General features: G+C 39.2%; 1 protein-coding gene across 46 annotated transcripts in view; it reads left to right on the forward strand.

Moving 5' to 3' along the window:
- Positions 1–24,957, forward strand: part of ABI2 (abl interactor 2) — a 62,364-nt gene that overhangs the window by 33,815 nt on the left and 3,592 nt on the right. For 2 of the 46 annotated variants that reach the window (XM_080346479.1, XM_080346458.1), the window contains 8 exons: positions 5,480–5,656; positions 9,104–9,121; positions 15,118–15,215; positions 15,680–15,826; positions 16,865–16,989; positions 17,913–18,095; positions 20,629–20,787; positions 24,731–24,904. In XM_080346479.1, the coding sequence (XP_080202605.1) occupies positions 5,480–5,656; positions 9,104–9,121; positions 15,118–15,215; positions 15,680–15,826; positions 16,865–16,989; positions 17,913–18,095; positions 20,629–20,787; positions 24,731–24,904 (1,081 nt within the window). Of the gene's footprint in view, positions 1–5,479; positions 5,657–9,103; positions 9,122–15,117; positions 15,216–15,679; positions 15,827–16,864; positions 16,990–17,912; positions 18,096–20,628; positions 20,824–24,321; positions 24,409–24,694; positions 24,905–24,957 lie in introns of all 46 variants that reach the window. The other 44 variants (XM_080346441.1, XM_080346464.1, XM_080346453.1 and 41 more) reach the window with 36 other exon arrangements.

The raw sequence follows: 24,957 nt of genomic DNA on the forward strand, positions 1-24,957 counted from the left end.
GCGTTCAAACTAACTTAATACTTCAAGTGCTAACTGAACAAGTGCTAACTTAATACTTCAAGAAATTTCAGTTGCAGGTAGAAGAGGCTATTTCTCAAAACTCTGAGTTCAGTGACTTTTAAGTGGTAAATAGTGTTACCTTTGGAATCTCAGAAATTATTTAATGGTTTTTCTATTTTAATCTTTACACATCTGGAGGCTGTTTTTATTGAATTCAGTATGGAAACTTGATGTTTCCAAATGGCCAGAAAATTCCTAATAGAAAAAGAAAAGGCAAAAATGCAGCTGTTTACAATTTCCCCCCCCCGCCTTAAGTTAGCCTTTGCCTTATTGTAGATGTCTTGGAAAATGTACGAAAAGATAATAGTAATGAGCCTGACCTCTACCAAACTGTTATTTAAAAGCTTTTGCCAAAGTTCATGGAGCTATGGGGTGAAAAAAAAGTGCATAATAATGTTGTCAGGAATCTGAAAGTCCTTGTTAGAAAAGAGTGGTTTAAGTTAAAGATGGGCACAGTGTATCGCATCTGCAGTAGTTACCTGTGTCTTGAGGAAGTTTTCATTTTCTTTAATAGCATGTTAATCTTTGTTCCTTCCTTAACTAGTCAAATACCTCAAATGTTCCATTTTGCTGCTTTATAGGTGTCTTAAGATCTAATGAGGTGTCTTAAGATCTAATGACTCCAGTAGTCTACTAAGCAAGAAAATGAAATTTTTGAAAAAGCGAAATGCTTTTCAATACTATTTTAGGAGTACGTACCAGAATTAGGTGCCACTTTTATACTCTTATGAATCATCATGCAAGAGAATTCCCATTAGGTGAACTTAGGTTTTAATAAGTTTTTATGCATTTCATTGTTTGTTCATGTAGTTGAGCCTCACCGATCACCATAATCCTTAAGGAAACTGGTTGGACTCACAACTCCTATGAATAATTAAAAAACCATGCTTTTCATTCATGGAAACAAATATCCACAGTGCCAAGATACTGTCACTACAGTCACATGCACATTAAATATCTGCACTCACATAGAATTTATGGATATTAATAATTGCATAAGTAAATACTAAAATAACATATTTAAATTTGCAGAGGTCAAGCACTTGAAATACAGAGAGAAGAAATCATCTTCCCAACATTGCACTCATTACATTCCTTCTAATTTGTGGGTTGAAATTAGGCACTGAGAGCGTAGTGTCCAAGGCATAAACTGGTTCTGAATGACCAGATCCAGACCTGTAAGGCTTTGATGTTTCAAAGGACAACAGGAAGAGCCTTTTCCAATATGTGGCAGATAAAACTAATATCAGAGGCAGTGTAGGCCCACTGATGAACGAGGTGGGTGCCCTGGTGACAGAAGATACAGAGAAGGCAGAGTTACTAATTGCCTTCTTTGTCTCTGTCTACTCTGCCGGAGGCTGGCCTGAGGAGCCCCATACTGCTGAGGCCCCAGAGGAAGGCGGGACAATGGAGGAGTTTGCCTCGATTGATGAGGACTGGGTTAGGGAGCAGTTAGGCAATCTGGATATCCATAAATCCATGGGTCCAGATGGGATGCACCTGTGGATACTGAGGGAGCTGGCTGAGGTCATTGCTGGACCACTCTCCATCATCTTTGCCAAGTCTTGGGAATTGGAGAGGTGCCTGAGGACTGGAGGAAAGCAAATGTCACTCCAGGCTTCAAAAAGGTCAAGAAGGAGGACCCAGGCAACTATAGACCGGTCAGCCTCACCTCCATCCCTGGGAAACTGATGGAACGACTTCTCCTTGGTGCCATCTCAAGGCATCTCAGGGATAAGAGGGTCATTAGGGGCAGTCAACATGGCTTCACCAAGGGGAAGTCGTGCTTGACCAACCTAATTGACTTTTATGAGGACATAACAAGATGGATGGATGATGGCAGAGCAGTGGACGTGATCTACCTTGACTTGAGTAAGGCATTTGACACAGTTTCCACAGCATCCTCACAGCTAAACTGAGGAAGTGTGGTCTGGATGAGCGGGTAGTGAGGTGGACTGTGAACTGGCTGAAAGGAAGAAGCCAGAGAGTCGTGGTCAATGGGGCAGAGTCCAGTTGGAGGCCTGTACCTAGTGCAGTGCCTCAGGGGTCAGTACTGGGGCCTGTATTATTCAATATATTCATCAATGACTTGGACGAGGGAATAGAGTGACTGTCAGCAAGTTTGCTGATGACACTAAGCTGGGAGGAGTGGCTGAAACGCCAGAGGCTGTGCTGCCATCAGAGACCTGGACAGGCTGGAGGGTTGGGCAGGAAAAAAATTGAATGAAATATGACAAGGGAAAGTGTAGAGCCTTGTATCTGGGTAGGAACAACCCCAGGTTTCAGTATAAGTTGGGGAATGACCTACTAGAGAGCGGTGCAGGAGAAAGGGACCTGGTGGTCCTGGTGGACAGCAGGATGACCATGAGCCAGCCAGCACTGGGCCCTTGTGGCCAAGAAGGCCAATGGCATCCTGGGGTGTATTAGAAGCGGGATGGTCAGTAGGTCAGAGAGGTTCTCCTTCCCCTCTGCTCTGCCCTGATGAGACCACACCTGGAATATTGTGTCCAGTTGTGGCCCCTCAGTTCCAGCAGGACAGGGAACTACTGGAGGGAGTCCAGCGCAGGGCAACAAAGATGCTGAAGGGAGTGGAGCATCTCCTGTATGAGGAAATGCTGGGGAAGATGAGTCTGAGGGGTGACCTCATTAATGTTTACAGATTTATAAAGCGTGAGTGTCAGGAGAATGGAGCCAGGCTCTTCTCAGTGACAACCAGTGATAGGACAGGGGTTAATGGGTTCAAACTGGAACACAAGAGGTTCCACTTGAATTTGAGAAGAAACTTCTTCTCAGTAAGGCTGAGAGAACACTGGAACAGGCTGCCCAGCGGGGTTGTGGAGTCTCCTACTCTGGAGACATTCAAAACCCGCCTGGATGCCTTCCTGTGTAACCTCATCTGGGTGTTCCTGCTCCAGCGGGGGGATTGGACTGGATGAGCTTTTGAGGTCCCTTCCCATCCCTGACATTCTGTGATTCTGTGATTCAGTGCCCGTGAGACATCGTACAGTGTAGCATAGGGTTTGGAGGAGCAGCTGCTGGGGCAGCTGAGCTTTGTTTCACATTCTAGGAAATGGTATCAGAGGTCTGTGAGACAAAGAGCATGCAAAGAACAGTTTAATATTTCTGCAGGTCTCTAACGACTTGTCTAGATCACAGATGAAGTCTGAGATAATGCTGCAGTCCTATTAAACATGAGGCTCCAAGCTGTCGCAATCGCATGCTGTTAGCTTATCAAGAAAGTACGTGCTTTCTAACTCCTCCTCACGAGGTGAGGATTCTGTAGACGATCTCTTTGATACAACTGCTGCTTGTTCCAAAGCTACTTTTTCCAGTATGCTGCAAAAGCCAAGGTCTGACACAGAGAAGGGATAGAAACCTGTAATGGAAGATAAAATACTGATCATGACCCTGATGCAGAATGGTACACTTTTGGTTCTCTGGCCTGGAACGTGTTCATGTGCTCTGTTTGCACTGATATTTGTACAATCAATATTATCGTAAGAGCCGTGAAGATCTGATCTGCACTATTGTATTGGGGGATAGTATATAGACCTGGTCATCACAGGGAGCTTCAGGAAGGACTTCAGCAAATTTGGTTGGAAAGTCATTTCGTTGTTAAATAGTCGTAGAAATGAAAATCTGTTAAGCTTGTATGAACTACAAATTTCTGTAGAGTTCATATACTGAGCAAATCCAACTGGGTTTTTGTGAGGGTGATGGCAGATGTGTCCTAGATAGTTTAACTACTCCTATTAAATTTCAAATAATTGCTCAGAAAACTGAAGCTTTCCAAAGTGGGGGTTGCCAACATATTTTGACCTTGACTAATGAATTTTTCTGTTGCTTTGTTTTAAGAAATAGTTGTGCAGCTTTGGTAGAAACCTTACAGTTCTAGGCAGGTGGTACTAGAGGTGGCAGAAATGTACACAACAAAGCTGTATTAAGTGCTTAATTTCAGCAAAGTTGAAAGATCTTGAAAATATGTTGCTGGGAAATACTAGGTAATCTTTATAGATAGTAATTTGAGCTTCCACATAATGGCCCTGGTATTTCTGGAAATTCTTCTCTGAAAAGAACGTGAAGGTATGACTTCTTAGAAGTAGGGTTTTTTCTTGTTTGTTTGTTTGGTTTTTGTTTGTTTGGCGTTTTTTTAGTTTTTTGTTTTAAAGATTATGGTGGTTGCACAAGATAATACAGAGTCTGTTTTGCCTGTTTTGGTATCGGTAGCATAAACAAAGAGTTAACAGTGTAACCAACCCCACTGCCCCAATCCCTACCCAAAGAAAACTACAATTTTAAAAAGTGTGGTATGAAAATTAGTTCTCATTTGTACCTATTCCTTATTTGCCATAGAGCCTGTCTGTGAAAAGTGTTTCTGGTACCATTCATAATCCCTGAAGTGCTAACAAGAAATCCTATGGATGTTTAGAAATACTAATGGTGGTGATTCTGACTGTTTTCTTACTTTTTTTTTTCAGCTTACATCTAAAAGCTTTGTTCACTGTGGCAAATTTCCTATAAGGAAAACTGCTCTGTGAGCAAGGAATTATTTTTGTTTCAAATGATGCAAGAAACTCCATGCACTATGATTAGATATATCTATCTATGTATTTTTTTCCCCCCCTGAAAGGGGGAAGTAGACTTTTTGGTAGCTTTTTTCCTAGTCTTGTTACCAAATAAGAGTCAAGTATGTAGTTTTAGGCAATGAGTTTTCAGCAGGGCTTTGTGTTACACTGGAGGTTCTCCTGTGATACTTGTAATATGTGGAGGGAGGAATTTTCTACATTCAAGGTAGAGGCTCTGGGTTTAACCATTGGCTTCACTATGGATAAAGTAGGACTGAGCACCTTCTAAAATGTAATGATTACTTGCGATGAGTGATTTGTAATGACTGAAACACCTTGTTGGTTTGTCCAAGTGAAATTTTATTCTATCATATAAGTCCTAGTTTAGCAAACCAATTTACAGTGTAAGAAAACCTGCTAATTGTTCAGTTTTCAGGCCATAAAAGTTAAGGTTTGGGAAGGTATCCTTACCACTTCATGTAGTTGGAGAATACTTCAAAGACAAGCTTAGAGAGCAACTGTAAAATTGAAAGGGATAATTTAAGGAATATTATAAAACAGTGTCAGTAAATTAATGGGAACTAGTAGGAATGCAAAGGAGAAGGAATTTTGTTGAACTGTAAAGAATGAGAATAGCAGAAAACCTGAAGAACCCGTAGCTATTAGTGTGGGTTTAGAGGTGTCAAGTTCAACAGTAAATTGAACAAAGACAGTGTAATCAAATATATGTAGTGATATATTTAGCAGAGTACACAGAGATCTTTGAAACATTGGAACTGATACAATTTTTTTTTTATACTGACTCTGTATTCAAATGCATACCACTGTTAGTAAATACACTGCGTCTTTTGTAGACGGTGGACATTCACAAAGAGAAAGTTGCTAGAAGAGAAATTGGTATCTTGACTACAAACAAAAACACCTCAAGAACTCACAAAATCATTGCACCAGCTAACTTGGAGCGACCAGTTCGCTACATCAGGAAACCTATTGATTATACAATTCTAGATGATATTGGACATGGAGTGAAGGTAGGTGATATTGTTAAAACAGCCAAACTACAAATACATTGTCTTTGTGTATTTTCAAAATAACCTGCTGCTTTTCATGGTACTATACCAGTTTCTCCTTACCTGGCCAGTGTGTCTATAAACATAAGAGGAGTCATTGCCCATTTCTATTTCCTTATCCTGGTGTTTCTAAACCTTGCAAACCCAATGAATCTTATTTCTGAGGATATTCGGGACTGCGGGTCTCGCCTTTTAAAATGCTACTGAATGTCTGCTTGTGTGATGCTGTAATTGTTATTTGACTCAGTTGCCAGGGATATACCTGGGGGCTAAAAGGCCAGTGACCATCACTTTTCTGCCTGAATTAGCACCACAAAGTATGACCCAGCTGTAATTGCTGCTGGTTTACTTTGAAGCTCAACCGAATAAAGGGTTTGCATAAAGGAGTATTACCTGCTCCCTCTTCTTCTTTCTGTCAGTCAGTTGTACCCTATCCTGTGATGTGCTGTGTTAAAGTGAGCTCTCTACAACTTCAGGGCAAAGATCAGACTGAGAAACAACTGGTGGCTGTTTTAAGCAAGTGTTAGATCAGTGTGCACGACAGCAGTAATATCATGTGTGAGATTAGTTAGGCGTTTTTTAAAAGCATGTCCTGAATGTAAACACAGTCTCAGCAGGTCTGAGCCCATTGTTAACTTGTGCTGCCAGGAAAACAAATACGGAAATGAGAACACTGACAGTATTAAAGTTCCAGGAGAAGAAAGGTAAATAGCACAAAGCGGTGCCATTTTTACATGACAAACTAACAAATCCGTGAACTTGTTAAGTAGCAGTAAGGTAAGATGCTTCTTCCAGTCAAAGTACACCAGAATTTCTTTTGCTTGACACCTGACTGGATTAGGTTATCGATGTTGTTAAAATGGCAATAGGTTGTTTAACCAAATTCTTAAAATTCAAATTCTGAACAGTCCTATTTAAATATCTTTTCCAAGCAATTTTATTCAAGGCTTTCTCAACATCCTGTTTGTTAATGGAAAGTATTTTTTCTGCATTTCTTACCAAAAGAGTCAGTTTCAGTTTGTAACCCTAAACATATTTTAAAAAGACAAGTGACTCTTTAAGCTTGATTTGGAAAACTAAACCAAGCAAAAAAAGACTCAGCATTAATAGCTATAGATTTGACCAGTAAATTAGTACCAGTCTACTGCCAATTGTTATAAATTTTGAATTTATGCAGGTCAGCAGAACTCCTTCTGGATATGGATGGAGCATATTAACCTGTAGGATTACTGTTGCTAATATTTTAATGATCACTTTTGTTTTAATAAGATTATTTTAGAACTCATTAAAGAATCATTTGTAATTGCTCTGTAGCACAATCTTATTTAGTACTGGCTTAAACCATTAAAATTGATGTCCCACTTACCTCAATGTAGCAGAATCATACTCACTGTGATGCAATGAATTACGTTCTTCTGAAAGAACATAGTTCATCAAATGGATGATGACTCAAATGTGTATTTACATCCATTTGTTACGCTTGTGATATGCTTTCAACATGTTACAAATGATATTTACAATGTACTCGATTTATCTAGAATATGAATAAGTATTGTGTACTTGTGAAACAGTAAGCAGAGAACTTGAAATCATACTATCCTCAACACTAAGATCCATAGATCAGTTCCAATGAGGTTAATCCTGTGTTCAGCACAGAAGAATGAACCATTCTTGCTGATGAGAAAGTGACCAATTGTCTTTATGAACATGTTCTGTTTGAGTAACTACAGATTAGTTTACTAGATCTGCTGAAGAGCAAAGAAAAAAAGAAAAGGCGTAGGAGCTTTAAATTTCCCTATTTATAGCTCTTTATTGCTTGACCTGTGGCACTTTTCCCTTCAAATAGCATTAAAGTTCCAGATATCATCAGGGTGCCTGAGTTTGCATTCTTTGTCCTCCTACTTTTTCTGCTATGCGGCTTCCCCTCTAGTACTTGAACCCAGAGTTATGCATTGTCAAGGCAATCAAAGAGTTAATGCAGCAAGCATTCAGTGTAACACCTGAGAGATGGTGAATTGAACAGTGAATGATACGGGAGAAAAAACGAGTGTCCGTGGCCAAGAAATCCAGAATGCTGTGTTGAGAGAAGTAGTTTAGGCACCTGAGCACCTGTTTGTTCCATTCAGAAATGTGAAGCATCAGTGGATACCATCTTAAGGAAAAGGTGCTCTGCAATACGGTTTCTTAATAGGTGAGAATTTAAGTGCCACTCTATCACTCCAACAGTGCCTCCTCATCTTCCTTCCCTGAAGCTACAATGCTGCAAAAACATTTCAAATGTTTCCTGAGTTACCAAGTCTTCAGATCTGTTCATCCCTCCCAAGAGTTCTTTAGTCAAGATGACAAAAACCCTGTCCACTCTGGCCAGTACAGGGGGACCTGGTTTCCCAGCGTTGCTGTGTGAAGCAGAGACCATTTTGGTTAATAGCTCCATGGAACTTTAAACTCAAAGACAGGTGATTTTCTAGTAAATCAGGATATGTTTCTTTTTTAATACTTTCCGGTCTATTTTTTATTTAAATGGATGAAACAGAGTAGCCACTCTGGAATCACACAGTTGAGGTTCTGCATATTTAATGTTCAGTGTTACAAAAGGTGTAAGAAATGTGATGACATTTAGATTAGCTGAACTGAAAACAGATGAAACTATATTCAAATGGAAGTACTAGTATTTTTGAAAAAAATATTAGGAGGAAAGAACGTACACGTTATTGTGCCAATAAGAAGTAGGACTTAATGTCAAAAAGGTTTTAAAATAAGATTTCACAGTTGGTTAATGTCTTAAGACATAGTTTAGAAAATACTGATGTGCGGTGCAGTATCCATATAGAGTGCTCTACTTCTTACACGATGTCATGATTTGCTCTTGATCTTTGTTCAAGAGAGATCTCATGGCGTCAGGTTAAGAGTTAACTAACAGCACTGTCTAGGAAAGAACTTGTATTAGCTTAATATTCTAGAGGCTTCTGTTTCAGCTAGTTGTAAATGCGCTAATGCGTGTAGCAGTTTTAATGAACTCAGGGTATTGATAAGGCTATTCCTTGACAGCTCAAATAAATTAATCTCTGAAGTTAATCCAGCTACATCTCATGTTTCATTCTAAAATAAGCTGATTTTTTGTTAGCACTCTAAGAACTTGAGTAAACACTATACAAGCATTAATTTAAAGGTGTTAATGTAAAGGCTTTGTGATCAATGTATGTTGAAAATTTCAGCTTGAAAATCTTTTGTTCATGACACATTCTGCCTTAATCACTCTTTCTATGATCTACTGATACATTATTTTGTTAATGCTGAAAGCTTAACTTTTTTCTTTCTTTTTCCTTTCTCTTCATATCCTGAAGTTCCAACTAACCTTTCAATGCTTTTTTTCCTTACCTCTTTTATTTGCTCCATTTATGCATTAAGTGGTTGCTTAGATTTAAGGTAAGAAACCCCAGGGCTGGATTTCCATTCTTATTCTTCTGAGACTATTACACACGGGGAGATGATGAATAGGAATGTTACTGATTGTTTAACAAAATGCCTGTTCTCCCTCCTGTGTATCAGACCTTCCATTGAATGATTTCATTGCAGATAAACATTTTGTGATATTAATTGATGTATTTATGTAACAAAGCTGAAACAGCGCATCTTAAAAGTTTTGTGGCAAAATATCGACTGCCTTCAGCACATCTACCAGATCATTTACAAGGGAAAAATGTTGTGCTAACCTTGTGTAGACAAAAAGATACAGTGAATAGCTAGTGGCTGAATGAGCCTCCCCCTGTGTAATAGTCTTTTTATCCTATATGCGGTATAAGTTGTTATTTAATTGAGATGAACGTTTCAGTGTGAGATTGCTCAGATAATGGGCTCCAAAAGTGTGTAACAAATTCAAATCTGTATGTTATTTTTTAAAGTTGCAGTATCCTTGATTTTTTTCAGAAACTGCTAGTGCTATTTAAATACTGAGAGGCACTCGTATGGAAATTGTCACAAATTTGATAGCTGTGTAAAATATTAACCTTTAAACAACAAGCTAAGTGGTTTATTTAGTCAAATATTAAATAAATAGTGCATCAAAGAACTCAGACTGAAGCAGGTCAAATTCTCAAGGATTTTGAAGAGGTTTAAATGTTAGTAGCCTTAGTGGCTGCAGAAGGAGCAAGATAAATCATAAAATAAATTAGACAAGCAGTTAAATGAAGTTATATGATACTATGTTGGAGTTCATAGCACATTAGTTATAGCCTTTGTTGAGTATTGTGAGATAATCATCCTCCTGAAGTGCAACTGATTTGGGGAAAGAGGCTACAAAAGTTTTTTAGTAGCAGCCACCACAGTTTTAAAGAGGGAACTGTATCTTAGAACATAGAATACTAATATGTAATATGGGTATATTAATTAAATGAAGTTCCAAGTTGATGTGAAATATTTTTAATGACTAAGTATTTTCTATGGCTGGAGAAATCTAACAGAAAATTGTGCACATTCCTGAAAAGATTGCCTCTAAACCCAGGTACTACTGTAGATGTCCCAATGATGTCCCTATGACATTGGCCAGGTGATACTTTAATGAAAGTATTTAAGCGTATATAGCACATCTGATCACAATGGAGAATGTTTCGTAAGTGGGAAATTTCTCACATGTCATTTGAAATTTATTTTTATATGACTGTGTGATGTACATTATTTCAAGTCACATAGTGTTTAAATACTTTTTATTTGAGAATTGCAAAATATTTCTCCTTCCTGACACTTTCTGTCTGCACACACGTATGCCTTATTCTGGGCATCTGTTCATGTTGGATGATGTTTTTATTAGTGACCTTAAAAGCATAACTTGCAAACTCAGTTTTCTTTGTTGCAGTCACTGATGGGCCATGTTTTTTTCTTATTAGAGTTTTGGCAAAATAGGATTCTTTTGATATCCTGAAAGTTCTAGAAAATCCAGTTTGACTATAAAGCACCACATAAAAATTTCTGGGCTGAGTCCAACTTTGGCTTTAGAAAGTAGTTCCTCCTGAGCTGTGATTGTGTGGAACATCTGAGATTCAGAATTTTAGGGGAAAAAAAAATCCCATTTTTCTTTTGGTAATTGAACTGACAATGAGATGTTCTTCAGAAGAGTGAAAATGTGGATTGAAGTCTTTGTTGCAGGTGGGTGTCTGTCGAGGGTTTAGATTGCGGGGACACAATAAAACCCTGGCAGATGTATTGTTAACCTCCTCTCCCCGCCTGCTTCCCCCTTTTACCCCTCCCTCTCCCCACTTCCCACTCAGGACAGGCGATTGGGAGGGACAGAAGGACAGAGAGAAGAGAGTTGGAAAAATTAAAAATGTTTTACTAATGCTACTAATAAGAATAGAGAAAATAATACAAAATATACAAAACCAATCTTGAAAGTCCCAGCAACTGCAGAGCCGGCACCCGAAGTCCTGGACTGGACTATGCAGCCAACTGGAGCTGGATTCAGTCTGTCACTAGGCCTCAGTTCGCAGGGACGACTCACAAGGTCCTCTCCTAACGTTGGCCACAGGGAAAAGGGACAAGATCCTCGTGATCTCTCGCTTTTATATGAATTACCATGTGAATGGGATGTTATACACAGTTGGTCAGTTTTTGGTCACCAGTTTCTCGTTGCCTCTCTCACGAGATGTCCATCCCTGCTTACCAATAACTTCACATTCCATTGCTATATTTACCAAAACGTATCTGGTTCTCCAGGAAAATGCAGCTGATATGAAGCTTTAGCTGACAGGCAAATTCACTAAAAGAGAAACTTGTTTTTAACAAAACCAGGACAGTGTCTTACAGCTGCAAAAATACACAGTGCATTGGTACAAATAGTGTTTGCACGTTTGATGATCAGCTCCTTTATCTGACCAACTGTGTATTTCTGCACTTGTCATCCAGAGAATTATTTGGTCATGAAAACATTCCCAAGGATTGAATTGAGTGAACTGCAGGATTTCTCAGTTTCAACCAGTTTATTACATTACAAATTGCTTATACGGTGGAGTGCTAAAAAAGCTCAATCTGCTTATTCTGTTTATGTAGTTTCTCTCAGCAAAACTTCAAATTCCAGCTCGAGTGCTGACCAAGTTACAGCTTCGGGAGAAGATGTCTTCTTCTATAGTGCAGGTGCTTGCTAATTCACATATAAAAAGCTTCTGCAAGGCATCCAGTAAAAGGAAAAAAAGAAAAAATCCAAGATCTCCCTAGAATTATTTGGTGTTCCACCATGTAATTTCAGTTGGTGATATTTTGTGCTATTTCGCTTCTGTGGGAAGAGGCAAATAAAAGAATTGGAAAAATCCCTGCATGCATTCTGCATCGAGCCTGTGCACAACTGGGCTCTTCACAGGGTTGGCTTCCTGCTCTCAGAACAGGCAGCTGTTGGAGGTTTTTCTGATCTTTGTGCCCAAATCATTACTGCCCCTCTTAGTTTTTTTCTTTTGGTTAGCTGTTTTGGCAGTTGTGAGCAAAGGCAGAGATACTCCTTTGTGTTTCTGGTTGCAGGCTCTGTTTTCCTAAAAGCATTTTCAAACTCTGAACTGCAAACCAGGCCCAGCTCGTGGGGTCCTGCAGTCAAACCAGCAGCCAGATGCTGCTTTCACCCTCTAATTAAAACCAGTCGCATCTGGATAGTTCCAGCTGTGTGGAGATCGAGGAAACGTCATCTAAACAGTTCAACTTCTGGCAAATTCCGACTTACTCCAGAAAATGGATTTTTGAAACTTGACAACAAATGCACATGTGACCTTGAGTTCTAGTGGTTGCTTCGGATTGTACATGTTTGTACGAGGGATGTGTGTGTGGATGAGGATTTGGATTTGTGTGTGGAAACTATCTTTACAACCATACGTGCGAAATGGAAAAGGCAATAAAGGTTTGCAAGGGGAGACATAAATGGCTTTCCTTTTTTCTTCCTTTTTTTTCTTTTCCCCTCTCTTCCTAGTGGAAGTTGTCATAGAAAGGCACAGTTGGAAATGTTACGATGTTTGTGTCTCAACTGAAGTTGCAACTTGTCTAGTTTCAAATTATTCTTATAATTTATTTTTATTTCCCTGAATGCAGTCTGTAACCTTTTTTAGTGTCTTTCATGGTATTATTTCCACAGATCTGTCCATTTTGATGGGAACTATTGGAATAATTTTATATTCTTCATTTATGTTCTGTGATTATTTAGCCGTAAGTCCAAGGGGAAGTTACTCAGATCGGGTTTTTTCACTTAGAGTAGCTAATCTTAAACCATCAATCCTGTCAGATTTGAAGACAGCCCTGTAAACTTTATTGCTTGCTCTTTCAATATTTCAATTTCAATGTTGAAAAGTCATTTCAAAGAGCCTGAACCTCAGCTTACTGTCAGTGCATTTCCCCATCTTTCAGTTTAGGCTTTTTTAAGAATGGCTTCTTTGTGACAAAAGTTTTGTTGGCTAAGAAAGGATCAGTTTTTCTTCGGACACATCTTGTAAAGCTTTCTTCCCATCCGATGTCAAGAGTGTGTTTATTCGCAGTGTATACGAAAAATAAGCTTTTTCATGGTTAAATAGATGGAATTTATGTTAACTGTAAAGTGATTACGTCATCTGGTAAGAAACAATAGTGTAGTCAGTTAAAACGTCTAAATGGGCTGTTCAGGGACATGCAGGTTGATGTGAGTTTGCTCATCTAAAGACACCCAGACCCCTGCCCTACTGGGCTTAGTGGGCTGTTTGAAATATAGCAGGTGACACTGCAGCAAGTATTAAGTAAGGTGGTGGTTTTTGTTTGTGGTTTTTTAGACAAGTCAAGTAGGTTGGTGAGTGAAACACGTCTTTAATGAAAGGGGAAATAGAAGGGGTGCTGCAACTTTAAAAAAAACCCAGATTTTGTGCTATTTCTTAACATTCCGTGTATAGAATAAAATATACTTCATTTTACACTTTCCCTCTTCCCTTCAAGTAGTTGTAGTTCAGTGCTTACCTCGTCCCTCACTTGAATTAACTTTAGATTTCTTGTTGCTTAGAGTTGGCTTAAAGGACTTCATAATGCTGTGCAAAATAAGAGTCTTAAATAGACCTTACAAGGTACTCTTGAACAACTAAATCCCTAAATCCAAACATCTGGTTTTGAATCTGACAAAATACCCCTTCCAACACCTGGTTTTCTTTTCCTCCCAGCAGATCGAAAATGTGATAGCACTGGGATTATTTAGAGGCGGGGAAGCAAGTTTCGGTGGATTAGAATACTGAATATATTACTCTCTATGCTGTTCTCTATGTTTTTCAATTCACAAATCTAAACATTGCCAGGCTTTTAAGTGAGTCGTATAGTCAAATTTTAAAAGAGTAATTTGCCTTTAATTATGTTTGCAAATACTCTTACTGCCTTGATCAATGTGCTTTCTTTACATGAGAGGTGGGTAAAGTAGGCAAAACTTACAGAAATGCTGAAACAGAAGATGATGGGAACAGAAAAGGGGACAGAAGCACACTTATTGAGGGTTGTTGAATATCTGTGTGTCTCAGCAGTAGTCTGAGCATTCATAAATCAAAGCTGTTTAACAGAGACCTGTCAGAAGACGGTGTCACGGTTCCTGTAAGGTGACTGCATGGAGAGAGTTATGCTTGGCTGACTGTACAGATAAGCAAAGTGCCGACATTGGTAACAAGTGCTTATGATTCCTAGACTGATCAGTCAGGAATGCAGATGACTTTTTTAAAAAAAGTTAAATCATATTACAGTTACCTTGTTAATATTTTAACCTGAAAGAGGAGGAGGGGACAACCGCAATTACATTACATCACTGCTAAATTTCATTTCATTTCTTTATCAGTTCCTAGAGATTAAATTGCTACAGATTTGGTGGGGGGAAAAGTACATATTTGTATTTTTCTCCATGTAGCTTTCTCACTATATTTAAATATACATAAATAATATTTACAATAAATATTATCATACTGTGAAAACATTAAAACATTAACGGATCATATTTAAAGATTACTTTGACTTCTCCATTTTTTATATGAATTATATTAAATTGTGGCCTGTTAGAGAAACCTTAGTATTTTTGAAGTGTTCAAAAATATTTTTGCAAATTTAGCACTGTAGTGCAATCTGAAATAACTGCCTTTATCTCCAGAGATGACTGGGAGGTTTAACCAACTTAGACATAGTGTCTGTATTGTCAGTGATTCATCTTTATGTGAAGGCCGAAAGGCAAATTCACTTTTTGTTTATACAATTTTCAAAAACCCCTGTGTAATAAAGAGTCCTTTGAGCGCAACTCTTGACTTCTAGCAGAGTGGAAATTGCCTATAAAATGCATGGCCTCTCAAATTTTTGTTTGTTGAAAGCTTCCCCTCCTTAAGAGTGAATTGCTGAAGGCACCTCAGCATCTGTCCCGAGCAGCTGGGCTGAGCAAAGGCTGTTCTTCTCCCCGTTCTGTCCTGCAGGTCAGCACACAGAATATGAAGATGGGTGGGCTGCCTCGTACAACACCACCCACCCAGAAGCCACCAAGTCCACCCATGTCAGGAAAAGGAACCATTGGGTACGTGCAGTTACTGAATGTGTAAACAGCGCTGGGGAACAGAAGGGGAAAAAGAGAAGATTTTATTTTTCTGTAGTGTGGAGTTTTTTGGTGTTTTTTTTTTTTTGTTTTTGTTTTAACCATTTGCAACGGTCAGGCGTTGTTATATCCACATCCTCTTTTACTGGTCGTGTCTTTAATATATCAGTTAGCACGTTTTTGCTGGAAGTCAGTGGACATCCTCAGCCTTTCCCAACAGGAACCTTTCTGTCATTGCAGAACACTTAGAACGACATGCTTTAGAGTAAAAACTCATTAACTGTGTGGCTTTGACACACACTGGAAAATTAGTATGTGGCACTATTCATTATTTGTGCTGTGTGTGATAAAAGGACTTTCCTATTAAGTCTATGAACTTGACTTTGACCTTAGGAAGATGTGGTATTATCTTGATTTGCTTCTGAAATGTTCTTGTCCTCGTGTAGGCGTCACTCTCCCTACCGTACGTTGGAGCCGGTACGTCCTCCGGTGGTCCCCAACGACTACGTGCCTAGTCCAACGCGCAATATGGCTCCGTCTCAGCAGAGCCCTGTTAGAACTGCTTCTGTGAACCAGAGGAATCGCACATACAGGTATTCAGTGTAGTCCTCTACAAAGTGGGGTTAGTATTGGATGAGCATATGGACAAATAGTGCTATGAGAAATATCAAATCCACCTGCACCTCTCAGTGAAGCTTGCTCATTCATTATATGGACTGAGAACATCACTTGGCATCATGAGAATGAACTCAAATCAAACCCGAATAGTGAATCATGTTAAGATTCTGCACTTAATCCTCTAGTGATCTTAATTTCAGTGCCATCACTTGGTTACGGTGCTTAATGAATTGCTACAATTACGTCTTTCAAGTAGGTAGATTGTGATACTATTTTATGAAATGCTTAGAAAACTGGGAAAAGACTTTGTACACAACTTGACTCCTAGATGTTGAAGGACTACTTAGTATGCTTATATTTTGCATTTTTGTTTGAACAGCCTTTGATATTTATAGATTGAGTAGCTGAAAAAGCATAGTATTTTGAGGATACTGGTACTTCAAACAGTACAGCTGAAGTATATTACCAAAGGTTCTGCAAAAGGCTTGCCTTTTCTCTAGGATAAAAGGAATTTTGTGATGTGACAGGTTTCAATACTTCCCCTGAAATCTTTACTTTTTAGACATCATAATTACTTGGGGAAGGCTAAAACAGATGGATTTAAAATAGAAGAAAATCTGAATTTACTGTCTTACAATTTCTAGATTTCAGTAATCTCATATGAAAGCATATAAATCAGAGTCTAAACAGTCTATGCATTTTATAAATTATAGGAGAAAGGTCAGTATTTGCTCAGTGGGGGGTTAACAGTATTGGAGTGACATGCATGAACAAGGTTCCAGAAGTGGTTCATTTTTGGTCAAGTTCACTAAGACTAACTGAAAAACCTGTTGTGTTGTAGACAAAGTGAAGGGTCTTAGGAAAACGAAGCTTTATATAGGTTTGCACCATCCTTGTTTCGTTTCTCTTGTTCCCTGTTACTTTTCTGAATTAGTAAAATGCTGTATGAGGGATCGTAGATTTCAGCATGCACAGCAGCGTGTTCATGGCCTGGTTGTTGTGGTTCCTTGCAGCAGCAGTGGCAGTAGCGGAGGGAGCCACCCGAGCAGTCGAAGCAGCAGTCGAGAGAACAGTGGCAGTGGAAGTGTGGGTGTTCCTATTGCAGTTCCCACACCATCTCCTCCCAGTGTCTATCCAGGTAAATGCAAACTTGCTGTTCCTCTTTCTGACTCAGCGTTAACCTTAAGCATTTGCAAGTCTCCTAAACACAGTGCTGAAGAAACCCCAAGAGAAGTCTCAAAGTTCATTATCCAGAAACATGCAAGCCTCGAAAATTGCTTGCTATTGATAGTATGAGTTTGAATCAAGTAGTATCTTTTTGGAGAGTGTCTGATGTGGTCTAATGCTTCTTTTATAGAATTTGTTTGTCAGAATGTTTTGCCTGGCTGGCTGCATGTGACTAGGCAGGACACGCCACCTTTTTCAGTAGGCTGGGGAAGCTTCCATCTTATCCTTTTAAGCAAATACATTTTTTTTTCATGGGCTATTCATGCAGATATGTAGAAGCATGCTTTTAGAAAATTAGATGAAATGAGAGGCAGGCACAGAGTAAATCTTTAGTACATTAATGCAAACGTAACCTGATTTGTCACAAAAAGACACTTGTTGGATGTAATTGCCCCAGTCTTGCCAGAGCCAAGAAGGGATATTACTTCTCCTTTTTCCTTTGCTCAGCCCTTTCAGTGAAGAAGAGCATATAGCTGGCTTGCAGTGCAATCTGAAATACATGATATTTCTGAACCAAAGAACTGGAATTTTTTTGGCTTTTCTGTATATTTTCTAATGTGTACAAAAGCTAAAGACAAGTAATGGATTTCAGTGAAAAATTCTGGATTGTTCCCTTCAGACGTGGAAAGAAGAAGTGGATTTGCTTGACCCTAATTTACTGTCTACATAGGAACATGTCGTTCTTTAACAGCTCCATTTTTCTCTCATTTCCTCGTGCATTGTCAAATACTATGCATCTAATAAATAGCTAACACTGAATACTCAAAGGCTGTCTCTGATCCTCGCTAACAGATCTCCTTATTAACTCCACCTCTTCCTCCTCTCTTCATGTAGCCCCAGCTGGCTCGGCTGGCACTTCTCCCCTTCCTGCTACCTCTGCTCCTGCCCCCACTCCTCCTGCTCCTGCCCCTTCCTGCGCTGCCCCAGACGCTGCGGCTGCTGCTGCGGGAGCGCAGCCCCTTGCTGATGGCTTCACCTCTCCAACTCCCCCCACCGCTTCCTCCACATCCTCGGCAGGTGAGTGTCTGCTGCAGCTGCTGGGCAGGTGAGCCCAGATGCAGTCATCATCCAAGGCTTTGCACAGGCACGTCAGGAGCAGTGGGCTTCTTTATTTTAAATATACCTAGGAAATACCTGGTAATACCCAACTATACAGTCATGGTTATAGTAGACAATTCAAGGTGTGCTACTTTCACAAACAGCAATAATTTAATTTTCTAATTTGATATTTTTTACATTGATATAGTTATTTATTATATAATAATTTTGTTGTGATTTGGATACTGAGATCTCATAGAATAATTGTGTTTGTGGGGAACCAGCACTGATAGTTTTGAATCTGATTATTCCCTTTCAGTAGCGGAGTAAAAAAAACTGCATCCAGCAAAGTATACTCTATGTGACTTGTCTCACCAATGCCTTCAAATGACAATTCTCCTTTCAATGAACTGATAAAAGGGGCGATTTTAGTGTGTTCAGTGTCAGGTAAAATACAAGTTTTTATTATGCGGAATAGTACTAAAGCATTTTGTATTATTAGGTGGTACTTATGATGTATGTTGCAACTCGCTTTTTTTAATGCTTATAGAATCATCCTACATTTTTCCTTTTCCCATATGCTGAAGTTGCAGCATGTAGTGCTTATTAACCCTGACACTGTGTCAGCTTTTGCTGAGGAGTTGCACCTGCATTGTAAAGATCTGTAGACAGCCACATTCATACACAGTTACCTACATGTCTCGTTACTTTTAATTATAATGGCGGCTGATCACAATGGTGTGGATTGGTTAATGTGTTTATTTGTGTTGGTGTCTCAGTAAGAATTCCATTGCGTGCCAGAAGCATTCTTGAAATCGTGTTTAATTTAAGGTGCTGCGGTTTGTATAAAGTTAGAAAATACTTACACTAGAATCCATGACTATGATTAGAAGCTTCAACTGTGATGAATGTTGGTATCAGAATAGGATCCTGATGTCCAAACTACTTTCCTGTTTAGAAGATGAGCTGTGCTATATGGGGCCTCAATCAATTTTCCATTTTTAATGCGATGTCAGTACTCCAGTTCTTAAGCCATATTGCTTCTTTATTTTTGCCAAGTCAAAATCAAGAAAAGATTAGTATTTTAATGGCTACAATTTGTATTCACAATTCCATAAGAGAAATTTTGAGTTACTTAATATTTTTAACATCTTTTGTTTCCCTGTGCTATTAGTGAGGTTGCTAGCATGCCTTCTCTGAAATAAAATATTTGAAGAGACTGGATAGTTTCTGAGATTGTAGTTTTTGGTCTTTAAGGATCTCTTATCTGAGTTCTTCTCTCCTTCCTTCTCTCCAATAACCACTAATTTCTACCGGTGCTTGAAGTAACAGGGAGATAGACACATTGGAAAGATGCATCAGGGAAAATGTAAAATACGGAGTGGATTGCTTCTTAACTGTTCTTCTTCCCCATCTGTAAAAGTGCATTTTTTGAGATGTACGTATCTGTACGAAGCAGGATGAATGTGAATCTCTAGTTCATGCATTTGCTTTTAGAAGCATGTAACACAGCAAGCAGCTTGAATTTTATTTACTGACCTAGTGTGAAGTTTTGCAAAACAGTCAAAACATAGTGGAGAACAATGCAGATTTTTAAACAATTGCACATTCATTTGTTCTCTTTCACTGTTTACTTCCCCGCATGCATGTCTCTTCAACCACAGTGCCCTTCCCTTCTTCCCTTCTTTTCTTCAAAGCTCAAATTTACTTCTAGTGCAAATGATGGAGTAGGAATAGTTAGGGAGGGTGGTAACCCGTATGGGTATAACAAATCCAGTTTACTGTCGACTTATATACAGAATATAGGCCAGAAAACTTTATGTGAGCACAGAAGATAACTTAATGGTCTTGCTTGGATCCAGTGTCAATTACTGTGATACAGGAAGTGATTAAAATGGAGAACGAGTTTTAAGGAGTTGTTTCAATTGGCAGCTTCCTGAAAAAGGGTCTTGGAGTATGATTTCATTTATCGCATCCTTCAAGCAGTTTCTAACATTCTCTTCTCCTCAGATAATCCTCTGCATATTTCCTAAGCAGCACTAAGTTAGTATTGTGGTTTGCAGTTGTATAAGGCAATAACTTTGAATTGTGGAAAGGGCACATAGTTAGTTTCTACGTCTATGTTGCTGAATTGCTGGACCGTGAAGTGTTATTTTTTTCAGTTTTATAAATAACTAAATTTGCAAGAAGTTAATATAATACATTATAAAATGGTTAACTGGGAATTACTTTATTTTATTTTAAAGCTTTGTAGCTTAGACACTTTTGTATTTCCTACTGGCTTTTGTGAGCAGTGTTGAGTAGAGGCAGTTGGGAGAGCTGTGTTTGTGTTGCTGTTGGGACATCCAGAATCCTGCCAGTCTGGCAGCTGAACGGGCTGACCACTCCTAGGATGCAGACTGTCTTAAAAACAAAACCAAAATCCTTTCACAGCCTTTGAATCTTGAATGCAGATATAAAAATCACAGGCATCACTCTTCCCTTTGCTAAAACAATTCTCTTTCTAACCTAGGTCACCCAGTTCAGTTCTACAGCATGAACAGGCCTGCGTCTCGACACACCCCCCCAACAATAGGGGGATCCTTGCCATATCGGCGTCCTCCTTCGATCACATCACAGACAAGCCTTCAGAACCAGATGAACGGAGGGCCGTTTTATAACCAGAACCCAGGTAAGAAAGTTTCTCTGCTCTTTTCAATTCAACACAGTGCTGAATGGGGTGTCCTTCAGATCTCTGAAATCTTATGTTATGTCCCCATTCCAGATCTTGCAGTTAGTCTCAGGCAACTTCCAGTATACTGCTGGTGCCCATGCCAAAGCTGCAGTCCAAGTACAGAGCGTTCACCTTCTGTCATGGCAAGCAGCTTAAAACAGTATTGGCTTTGTTGCCATCTAAGTTACTTTTGACCTCACGGTCCCTCTTAGACAAGCCTTAGTCTTTCACTGCACCATGTGCAGTAGGATGAGATGCTAACAAGGAGTGGCGTGTCTCATGTGTCAGGCAGAATGCAGTAGCTTTTTATCGAGGGAGTCCTTTTCCCTGTGCTTCTGATGCGACATGAAGGTTTTGATACCAGAGTAGGGGAGGCTTTCTTTTTTGACAAAGCTACAGAAAGATACAGGGGACATACTGAAGGTTCCCTGTCAAGGAAATGCCCTATTACTGGCAAGATTGCATGTCAGCTTGCAAGCTCTACAGTGCATTTGTGTTTCGTTATTGGTGTGGTGTTGGTTTTTGGTGTGTTTTATTTTCTTTTTTTAGTTGAGCACTAAACTTGCAATGAGGTCAAATGCTGCAATCTGCATTGAAGGGATTTGATCGGGTTAAAATATTACTGCTTGCAAGTTACCGTGCAGAGATCTGTGTGTTTACCTTGAGAAGGAAACGAATGGTGCTGCTGGGGACAGGGGGCAGAGAAGGCTATAGGACTAAATTGCATCCTAGTTGCATCCTAGTTGTGGTATTTGTTAAGCACATTATGTGTATATTGAAGACTGAAGAGGAATAGACAAGCAGGGAAGGGTAATAGTAATAAAAGAAACCTTTCAGGATTACCTGTGCCTTAAAGAGGATTTTCAGGATATCCAGGGAGTTTCTGACAACTTCTGTGCATTTCTGCTTTAGCAAAGGGATAATTCGCTCCAAGCTGCCATTGCATCGTTAATAGGTAATCACAGAAGATGCCAAATAGACTTTAAATCTTACATAACCACAATTCAGTCTGTGTAGCCAAAAAGAAGATAGTAATTATGGTGATTAGTCACTTGAGCTGTAAATCACAATACTTTAATTATACTGGCATACTTGATACAGCATAAATAAGCAGTTGTAGTAAGAGACTTTTTTAATATACCTGCAGAATACAGAATTTCTTAGCTTTACAGATATACTGGAGTTCTCTTGGCCCATACTTTGAAAGAAGAGGATTCTCAAGCATAATGCATAATAGATGAAAACCCTCAGAACAGAGGGGCTGCTGTGTCAGGGTTAGTGGGGACAGGACAGGGGCCACAATTGCTTCTCAGCATTCCTGAAGAGAGGGAGAGAAGTAAGAGGTGCAAAAGAGACCTTACAACAGCAGAGGAGCGTGCCAGCTATGGCTTGTTCTTCTTTGCAGGCTGTTTGGCAATAAAACAGTGCTACTGTTTTTTCCGCTTCCATTTTTTAGTATGTTGGCATCGTGCTTTTTGTTTATTCAGTCCACAGGAAAATGAAAGACTTGTCTTGTCCTATTCTTTTGAAAGCCACTTCTAAAATAACATAATTTCGCCACTTCATGGTGAGACCTTTTTAATGACTGAAAAGAAAATATTAAGAAATGCAAACCCTAAATGATCTCAGCATGTGTCTGTCCCAAAGCAACTCTTGTCAGCCATGCCACCTAACAAGTGTTCTGACTTTGCAGCCTTAGATACCAGTATCTAAGTTTATTTTTCTACATGGATAGCCTCATTATTTCTTTCAAGGAAGTATACGTAACACACGAACAAAGGGCACTGAAGGGACCTAGGAAACTGAAGCTGGCCTTATATGGAATTGTATGAATCCATATGATGTTGAATAGAGGAAACATTTGAAACCGAACACTTCTATAGTATACATAATTAAAAAGGCAGCGACTTCATAGTTGCACAAGAATGCTGAACTCATGAAGATTACTGCATTTCAGTAAGACTTCACATTCAAGTTCCCTTTCCCTGCTCTGAAAAAATGCAAAACCAAATCTTTTTCCAGCTACTGTGGTTACACTTGGAGGAGTAAATACTCTTAGAGATCACATTATTCAAGTCAATGAAGCTGTAATTAGAGATGTGTTTCAGTTTTTCTCAAGAAATATAAATGAAATGGTGAGATAAAGGAGCTTGCTTTATATGTAGGTACAAGGATATTTATACAACAGAAAGGATGGTTACTCTGTTGTGTTTTTTGTGTTTGGGGTGTGTGGTTGTGAAAGGAATGTGAATGTGATTGACAGAAGACATTCAAACCACATCAGATAATCGTTACTGAAATAAGCAAACAGAACAAATTTTGAGACATGAATTTTAAATACCCTGGAGTTCTTCTCATTTGCTATGATTATGTGAATCAAGTCAGAAAAATACTACATCATACCTGGCAGCTTTCTTACTGGCTCTGGAATTAGTCTGAAGTTAATTTAGTTCTGTTCTGCAATCTAAATAAATGTACTGGCACATGAAGTATAGACCTTTTTCCCTCATTCTTTTGGACATGACTAAATGTTCTTGTGTGCCACTACTAACAAGAAGATTATTTAGTTGTGCTTTTTGTGAGGTGTGCTTTCTGAAAAATAAACTTGCAACTTGCTTAAAGAATGCTATTGCATCACTCTTGCAAAGTAATACTAAAACTAGATAATACCAGTTAACTACATTTTTAACTTAACTAGATAACTGAAACTTTTATTCCTGCCTTAAACCACAGTTCAGTGTTATAATATTTGCAACTGGCTGATAGTGTATTTTTAAAATTTGAATTCATATGTATTGTATGAAGACGGTTGTTGTGGTACCAGTAAAAGGGCTGTTCATAGTTCAGTGTAGTGGTCTGTGAAATCAGGTGGAAAGGAGATGTGGCAGCACATCTGGAACAAGCCCTGTTGTTCTGCAGCACCACAGTGCACTTTGTTCTACCAATAAGCTCCAAAGTCCTGTGTCTTCCATATACACCCAGTTCTCAAAGGTTTCTGTTTCACCTAAAATAACTGCCTCATTTGATGGGGGTTTTTTTGGCCTATGTTTTGGAGAAAACTCATTATGTACATTTTCATTCCTAAGGATTTGTGGATGCTGTTACTGAAGTCACCTCTATAAATATAAATTTGATCTGAGAGGTGGAGGATTATAGGGGGAGAATCCTCTTGATGTATTTGTGAGGTCGGTTCATATAATGCGAACTTCAGCTTAAGGGAAATCTCATAGATCAGAAAAGTACTTCAGCATAGATTCTTAATCTTATGAAAAAGAGCTGGGCTGGAAATTTTAAAAATAGAGAAATCTCCTTGAAGTAAGGATTCAAATATGCTTAAACCACCTGAGCCATTTTTCTTTGAATGTCAGCGTTTTCGTCTCAGCTTCCTGGCAGCCTGCTGCCCTGTCTGAGTGGTGACGCTGTCTGCTTTCCTATTTGCTGCTTTGTTGTGTTTCTAACTGAATGCCTCTCTCTTTTTAATTTCTACGGCAGCCTCCCTTGCTCCTCCTCCCCCCTCCATCCTACAGGTAACTCCACAGTTACCGCTAATGGGATTTGTGGCCAGAGTTCAAGAAAACAGTAAGTTTGCTGCTTCCTTGTGCTATGATTTGTTTCTGGATGTGGCTTTTGTTTTGAGTGGATGAAAGATTTGTCTGTATATGGCCAGAATTCTGCCTTCTCTTCTACCTCTGAAAGTTTGTCTGAAATTGTGGAGAGAGGGAAAAAGGGAATAATGTTATTGGAGAAACCCGATTCTTCCTTCTCAGAATTTTATTGTCTCTAGTGTATTTCTTTAAGTTCTATTAGTCCCAGTGCAATTAATTGGGATATAGATTATTACTTCAACCTGTTACTGTGGTTCTAGAGACATTTTCGTGGTCACACTGTTGCTTATTTTCAGTTACAGATACTCCTCCCCCACCACCGCCTGTGGATGAGCCGGTGTTTGATGAATCTCCACCTCCACCCCCACCTCCCGAGGATTACGAGGAGGAGGAGGCAGCTGTGGTGGAGTACAGTGATCCATATGCTGAGGAGGACCCTCCTTGGGCACCAAGGACCTACTTAGAAAAGGGTAGGTTTAGAGTTAGTAGAGATGGTATTTTGAAAACTAGATGACTAAAACAT

Source organism: Nesoenas mayeri, assembly GCF_963082525.1.
Source record: "Nesoenas mayeri genome assembly, chromosome: 6".
Lineage (NCBI taxonomy): Eukaryota > Metazoa > Chordata > Aves > Columbiformes > Columbidae > Nesoenas > Nesoenas mayeri.